Consider the following 8,376-nt stretch of genomic DNA (forward strand, 5'->3'; position numbering starts at 1 on the left):
TTTTGAGGCGACCGAGTCGGGCGATCCCATCCGTAGTGGGCACCCGTATTAGGTAGCGTAAACACGGCCTCGAGGGCATCCGAACGACATGAAGCTATTGAGAGCACCTAGCACACCTCTGTGATTGACCCAAAATAGATCATAGATGATATTTTTCCACCATCTATTTTTGTCGTCTTCCGAGGTTTCCCTCACGAGTTGACTATATTATTGTAGATCCCCTAGATCTATCACCATTTATTAATTTTAAAATATGATATAATACTATCATTCATCGGAATGCCGATGACAAAGTTACTAACAATAGAAATGCAGCGCTGTGACGTTATTAAAGTTTGTCTAACTACTACCAAGATGTTTCAATCGCCCTACCTTCGTGACGGCCCGTGATACGAATGTAAACAAACGTTCCAGCGTTAAGTAGAAAGCGATATATTTTGTCTTTGAGCAGAGAGAGAAAGAGAGAGAAGAGGAGGAGGGGGGAGGGGGCGAGAAAGAGAAATGAAAATAAAAGATATAAATTTGGGTCAGAGAGAGAGAGAGAGAGAGAGAGAGAGAGAGAGAGAGAGAGAGAGACACAGAGAGACGGAGAAAGGGGTACAGAGAAAGAGAGAAGGACAGAAAAAAGCCACAAAAAAAAAAAGAAAAAAAGAGAGACATAGAGAGAGAGACAAAGAGAAGGGGTAGGGTTTTTTTTTTCTCTTTTTTTTTTATAGTAGAGGGTTTTACGGCGCTCACAACTGCATAAGGTCATATGAGTGCCAAGGGGTGGGTGTCAACAGAGAAGTTCTTACAGGGAATCAGACTTACTCTGCTCACCTCTCTAGCTTCAACAGCACAAAGTCTGCTTTGACCATCAAGGCACCCCGGAAATAGCAGGTCACAAGAGTGACAAACATACAAAAGAAGAAGAGGAAAATGACAATAGTAAGGATTAGGATAGAAAAAGCAGCAGTTCCCTGTTGCACATCAGGCACAGTTATGAGCGTGACACGATGAATCAGCCCATTTACAATTCTACTGTGCTTGAACGAGAAATGTCCCCCCTTTGGGAATGGCCTAAAGACACTACAGTCAGTGGCACTGCCCCAGGTAGGGGGTTCAACCTTCATCAACGGGAACAAAAGTGGACAATGAACAAGCTCTCACCCTGAACCGTCATGAAGTCAGCGAAGTTCCAAACCATCTCCCCTATCAGGTACTCCTTCCTGGCCCGGTCAAACTCCTGGTGGTACTCGCTGAGGAAGTCCTCTTGGTACTCCTCCGTGAACATGAAGGATGGGTCCTGACAGAGATGAACGAGAATAAATGAAGGGCTTTATGACAGAGTGAGAGAATAAATGAGAATATATGAAGGCCTTTGTGATGAAATGGGAGAATAAACAAGAATAAATGAAGGCCTTTGTTATAGAATGAGAGAATAAATAAGAATAAACGTGAGGCATCATGGTGAAATCAGGCACTCGTCAAAATGATGAAATCAAAGAAATCACCATTTTTCTGGCAATTTGGAATTTGTTTTCCAAATTTTTGTTTTTTGGCTCAACGCATTGTATGTCCATTCAGAAACATTCTTATGAGTGGATTTTATGGAAAAATGTAGATTAAAGGCACGAAAAATGTAAATTTGCAGTTTCCAAGGACTCTTGAAATCTTGAGCTGTGGAAGTCACCAAACTATGGTGGCCATTTTCTCGTTAATGCTACTTCTGAAGGCAGGTGATCCCACCTCCTTCAATCGCAAATATCTCGACTTCTATTAAAGATAAATGGATATTTTTTTCATAAAATGAAAGATCAATGAACAAACTTTTAAGATGATACCAATAGCTCCATATACCCAAAAATTGACGAGTGCCTGATTCCACAAATGAAGGGCTTTATGACACAATATGAGAACAAACAGAAATAAGTGAAAGGCTTTATTACACAATGAGAGAAGAAACAAGAATACATGAGGGGCTTTGCGATAAAATGGGAAAGTACATGAGAATAAATGATGGTCTCTGTAACAACATGGCAAGAAAGGTGGGCCCTGAAAGGAAATTGATGAGAATAAATAAGTGTACATGATAAACAAGAGTAAATAAAGCACCAGGTGACACGATGGGAGAATCAACAAATATAAATACTAATAAGAATAAATGAAACGTTTGGCATAAGAAATCAATTAAGGGTTTCAGGGTTTCAAGATAAAATAGGGCACTCTAATACTGCGAATATGGAGGATGGGTCATAAGGAAGAAAATGAGAAAAAAATGAGTACCTTTGTGACAGAAAGGGAGAATAAACAGGAATAAATGAAGGCCTTGGAGATAAAATGGAAAAATAAACAAGAATAAACAAAAGACTTAGTGACATGATGGGACAAAAAACGAAAAGGGTCTATAACGTTACACTATATGATTATAACAAGACAAAATAAATGGTTTGGGACAAGAAATAAATCAAGGGTTTTGAGACAAAATGGGATTTCTCCAATGCTGCAAAAATGAAGGATAGGTCCTAACGAAGATAAAAGAGAATAAATTTGTGACAGAATGGGAGAATAAACAAGAATGAATAATAATCCCCTCTATCACCATTTTTTCCCTCTGATAAGCCCACACAGTAACACACCCTGTGGAGTCCCGGTATGGTGTCCGCGCCATATTCTGTTATGATTATCGGCTTCTTGTACAGATTCCGGAAGCCTTCAAACTGTCGTTTAAGCTGCAGCTGGATGACCTCGGTGTGGCCAGGGTCAGAGTACCAGCCGTAGTAGCGGTTCAGACAGATCACATCCACATAAGGTACCTGTGAATGAAGAAATTGTAGAAAAGAACCACTTTAGGAACGAGTCAGTAAACCTTTTTTATTGCATACAACTCATTTGACTCCTGATGAGAAAAAAGTACAGATGAACTTTTCCATTGCCAACATCAAGTCCGATGGCATTAAAAGAGATAACATTACTTTAAAAAACCCATCTCTCCCACGGGTTTAGTTTAGTTTCAGAAGGAGTTTTACAGTACTTGCAACACAAATTGGGTTGTACAAGTGCAGAACATTTGAGGTGTTACCAGATAGTGACAACACAAAAAAGAAGGAGGAGAGATAAGGATGATAGATGTTTCATAAGAAAGAAGGAGCAAACCATATCAGAGCACCCATCAACTACCCACTGGGTTTAGTTTAATTACAGGAAGAGTTTTAGAGCAACTTGTAACACAAATATAAGCTCAAAGATTTGAGGTGTTTCTAGAGACTTTCATACAAAGAAAAGATGGTTAAGAAAAGAAAAGGTACTGCTTTCGTGAGTAGCTTTTGAGATCATTACAAATTGTTTGCCAATTTTTTCTTTACTCTTCTCGCTTTACAATGTTAATGAGGTATATAGTCTAACTTCTCTTCATCCTTGAATGTTAAAAGTCAAAAATTGATTTTTTGAATCATGAGACGCACATTGACACAGTAATGGTTATACAGTCAGAAACAATAGAGCGAAAGAAAAGAAATAGAAAATACCAGTGGTAGCTTCCAACCATCCACCATCAGTTTATGATGAATCAGCTTTTATTAATTTAATGGTAACTGTATGAAAGAGATAGGTTTGAATATGAATAAGGAGTAGCACTTCCACATAATAACAATCATTTCCGGAGAGACAAATGCGAAAAATACAGAGACAACAAAGGGAAAGTGAATATCATGTATGACCTATCAGTGGTGCTCTAAAATTAACTGATTAAACTGAATGTTGAATAAATGGTTGTAATAAACCTTTCTATAAGACTTTCAAGTTATTCTACATCAGTGCTATTTTGAAGCAGGAATCAAACACAAGTTTTCCAGCTTGATAGGCAAACACCTGAAGAATATATACGAGCTATGTTTAGCATTATTTGGAGTCATAATTCATGGGGGCTTCATGACAGTACAGGTTACCATAACATAATATTGTAAAGGTAGAAAAACAGCAGGGTACATGTAAAAATGAAGGGAGAAATTTCTTTTATTTTTTTAAAGACTGGGAGACAAGAAGTATCAAACTTTGAAGCTAATACTGTGCATTTCTCAAATTCATCAAAAACATGACTAGCATTTTTCCTCTGTAAACTTCACCTCATCTCTCATCTGACAAGCCTTCCCCCCCCCCCCCCCCCCCCCGTTACAAAAATAAAGGGTAAAACACGCAATTTTTTCGCTTCTGAATGTAAGACTATATTCAAAAGTGACGGGGTGGTGTAAAAACCACCAAAATGTGACCTGCAGCCTACACCTATGTAGACCTCTCATCTAAAAAGCCAGCATCCCTCCCCACCCCCAACTCACCCATCTTCCTTAAAGTAAAATGAGTTGAAACAATGCAAACTGAGTATAACACTTACCACTTTTTCCGTTTCAAACGTATGGTCACAGACAAAAGTGACAGGACGGTGAGCTGGGTCATTAACTCTTGTGTATTCAATTACAGACCTGGGAAAGACACCAGAGTTAATTGATTATTTGTTTGTCTAGTTGTTTGTGCGTTTAGTAAACAGAAGTATTCTAAAAAAGTAAAATCCACACAGAAATGTGTTTTAAATAGATATAAAAAGTGTTGAGCCAAAAAAAACTTCAAAAAAATATTTATCAAGAGTTGCCCAGTCAGTTGATATATATATATATATATTTTGTAAGTGTTTTATGGCGCTCACAACTGAACAAGGTCATATGAGCGCGGGGGACACATTAAACATTTTCAATAGGTAGGAAATTCTGAATTTTGCTCGGGTGGCGGCCGAAGCCTACCCTGATCAATTTGGACCATCAAGGGATCTTTAATGTTCGCAATTTGCACACGGGACCTCAGAGATTTTTCGCCCTTGTTCGAGAAGGCTAGGTGTAGATCTTTCCTACCAGAAGATCAGGGGTGCGGCTGAAAGATAGCAGAAAGAAGGAGCCAAGGAGTAGCAGTAGAAAAGCTGCAGAAAGAGTCAGGAGCCCAGAGGGAGGGGCAAAGGAGGTGAGGGGGGTGGGGGCAGAAGGTGGAGATAAAAAAGGACGATAAAACATTGCTAGAGAGGAAGGAGGTGAAAGGAGACAATTTTACAGAAGAAAATTTTCCGCCACTATCCTGATTCGAACCTGTGACCTATTTAATGAAAGGCAAACACCTTAAACTTAACCCTCGTCAGTTGATAAATGTTGGTTTCTCTGATTTCATTTAATAAGTGCCTCAAACAAGTCCGACAGTTTAAATATCTAGGATATATAATAACATCTGATGCCAAATGTTTCACAGAAATAAAACAAAGAATAGCAATGGGTTTTTAAAAAATGAGACCAATCCCGAAAAATAGTAACATCTCAATGAATACCAAAATGAACATTCTGAAATGCTGCGCATGGTCAACCCTTCTATATGGCTGTGAATTCTGGCCAATCGCTGAAGACAGTGAAAATAAAATAGAAGCAACAGAAATGAGGTTTCTTAGGAGACTGCTGTGAATATCGGGGAAGGAAAAGAAATCAAATGAGGTAGTAATTGATGAAGCCCACATGGCACGCTCACTGTTAAAAACAATCAGAAAAAGACAAATGCATTTTTTGCCACACCTGAATAGACATAAAAGTCTTGAACATGTAGTTTGCCATGACAAAATTGAAGATAATAAATGAGGTAGGGGTAGGCCCAGAACAACCTACTTAGAAAACCTAAACAGACAGGTTACAGAGAAAGATCAGGGTAACATAGCTTTTTAAAGAGAATCCGAGCAAAGGAAGGAATGGAGAACCATGATCACCGATGTCTGCTGTAGATCTGGCACTTGATGATGATGATGATGATTGAGTACCTGATTTCAGCGCGATGCCAAACAAACTACGTCATGATCTGCTGGCAGCCTTTTGTGGGAGTGTTATCAATATTGCCAGTGCATATTATTGTTTCTTTTCCTGTGTTCCCAAAAATGTTCTTACCACTGACTCTTCAGTTCACATTGCAGTTGACTTTAAAAAAACATGTATGCACAGTGATTTCCATTCATAACTTTGTGCTTGCATTTATGTAAAACACTTAAAGTTCATACAACAGTAAGGGCTATAAAAATGATTAATATTTTTATAATGATTATTAAATGACAGCATGCTTTCACTTACTTGAAATACGGGACAGCGATGTCAATATTACTGGCTGGTTCATTGGCAACAGACCACATGATGACTGACGGTTTGTTCTTGTCACGACGAATCATCTCAGACATGACCTCCTTGTGGTGGTCCAGCGATTTCTGACCAAAATTGTCCCTGAAAAGTGACAGGATTAAAATAATGTGGGGTCAAAATGTTTTTGTTATGTGATATATTTGATGGATGACTTAAAGATGTATTCCTCTTCACCTTGGTATTTGATTAGCTGATGAAGGAAACCACAAGAGAGTACAGAAATGGAATATAGTGGCTGGGCCCCATGGAAATAGTTGGACGATCTGGACTTTGTGGAGGACGTGGGACTTCTGTCACACTCACAGGAGCAGATGGAAGCAAAGACTTCAGTTTTTAAACAACCCACTACAGTCTGTTGGATTGAGAATCCATCTCAGAATAGTCAAATGTCCTTGGGATAGATGCCCCATAAAAGGAGCAAGTCACAATAGAAGGAGATGCACTAGAAGATGTTGAATCTTTCAGCTATCTTGGGAGTATAATTATTTACAGAGAGAGAGAGAGGAAAAGAAGCGGAAAATAAGCTCATCGTTGCAATGGCACAGGCTGTTTTCATATCTTTATTTCAGATTTGGAAGACCAGGGATGACTCGATCTGAACAAAGCTCGTGATTTTTAACTCAGATGTGAAATCAGTTCGTGGCCTATATCCTGACACAGGGTGAGAAAGGCAATGATGATGATGATGTGAAGCCAGTCTTGTTGTATGGATGTGAGACATGGAACTCATCTCAGACTTGCAAAAAGAGGATACAGGTTTTCTTGAACAAGTGCCAGAGAAAGTTACTCAGGATCACATGGAAAGAAAGAGTCACCAACAAAGTAGTGTTTAAGAGAACAAGACAGAGCCCAATCAGAGAAGGGCGTGGGAAGAAAATAGTGGCAATGGATTTGACAAACTCTCAGGAAACCCAGCAGCTGCTTCACAAAGAAAGTGTTGGATTGGAATGCACAGGGTAAGAGAATGAGGAGAAGGCCACTTGGAATCTAGAGAAGAGTCACAGAGAATGATGAACAGAAAAGTGGGAAGACATGGAAATGAAATGTAAAGAGGCTAGCCCAGGATAGGGAAAAATGGAAAGTGTTCATTCCGCGCCTATACCCTGAAAAAAGGGGGAGAAAGGCAGTGATGATGATGTTGGGTGATGATAATGGATGCGGGATACATATTACAGATGATTTATGGCTTCATGATGCATATAACAGATAAATTACAGTTGTGTGATGCATTATGATACATGGCTTATGTTTTCATGATATATATAATGGATAATTTACAATCACACACAAACTCACACACATGTACGAAACAGATGACTCACCGTTGATTGATCCCAACTCCGGGACTCTCGTCAATGACCGCGACTCCCTGACTGTCAGCCAGCTCCAGGATTTCCTCAGCATACGGGTAGTGGGATGTGCGGATACAGTTGACGCCGAGCCATCGAAGCATATTGAAGTCTTTGACGATCAATGGGTAGTCCAGACCTTTGCCTCGCAGCTAGGAAGTGAAAACGGTGAGTCATAGAATGAAATTAATAAAATAAATGAACAAATGAACACATCAATGAATAAATAAATAATCATTTCCACTGAGAAAGTGCTCAAAGTCAAAGTGCTTTACAATAATACAAAGAAGCTTGCGTTGGTTGTATTGTTTGTTTGAGTAACCAGAAGCATAATTTCGACACAATAATGGTCAATTAGTAATGGGAAATAGTAAGAGAGACAGACAGAAACAACCGAAGAAAAGAAAAAAAAGGAGGAATTACCACTCAGTGGTACCTTCTCATCTTCCACCAGGAGAGAGTTCAAGTTATGATGGATCAAAATATCATTTTTGGGGGAAACTCAAAATATCAAGCAAAAGCTGGCAGAATGGTGGGGTTTTTTTTTCTAGTTTTGCACGAGTGTAAGGAAATCTAGAACTGATAATTATTACAATATCACGGAATACCACACCAAAGTGTCAACTGACATCTCACATTTGGGTTGAAAACAGTCTGTTTTTTGTGAGGACATGGAATATCGCCAGTGTAAGGCAACAAAGGCCTTGGAGATTTTCTATGATGTCAGTATTCAGAAAATAGCTTCTTCCAAAAACCCTCGGAAATTGATTTAGGGGATTATGACTGACAATTTTTATCATCTTTATCCACTTTCAGGAAAGTCAGATTACAACACCCTT

The 8,376-nt window shown here is 39.0% G+C and overlaps 1 protein-coding gene across 2 annotated transcripts in view; it reads right to left on the bottom strand.

Moving 5' to 3' along the window:
• Positions 1-8,376, bottom strand: part of LOC101856316 (beta-glucuronidase) — a 20,606-nt gene that overhangs the window by 2,112 nt on the left and 10,118 nt on the right. For both annotated transcript variants that reach the window (XM_005091521.3, XM_005091522.3), the window contains exons 7-11: positions 7,511-7,689; positions 6,123-6,269; positions 4,370-4,457; positions 2,619-2,795; positions 1,150-1,285 (exon numbers count right to left, since the gene is read on the bottom strand). In XM_005091521.3, the coding sequence (XP_005091578.1) occupies positions 1,150-1,285; positions 2,619-2,795; positions 4,370-4,457; positions 6,123-6,269; positions 7,511-7,689 (727 nt within the window). The remainder of the gene's footprint in view (positions 1-1,149; positions 1,286-2,618; positions 2,796-4,369; positions 4,458-6,122; positions 6,270-7,510; positions 7,690-8,376) is intronic.

Source organism: Aplysia californica, unplaced genomic scaffold (assembly GCF_000002075.1).
Source record: "Aplysia californica isolate F4 #8 unplaced genomic scaffold, AplCal3.0 scaffold00031, whole genome shotgun sequence".
In the NCBI taxonomy this organism is placed as follows: Eukaryota; Metazoa; Mollusca; class Gastropoda; order Aplysiida; family Aplysiidae; genus Aplysia; species Aplysia californica.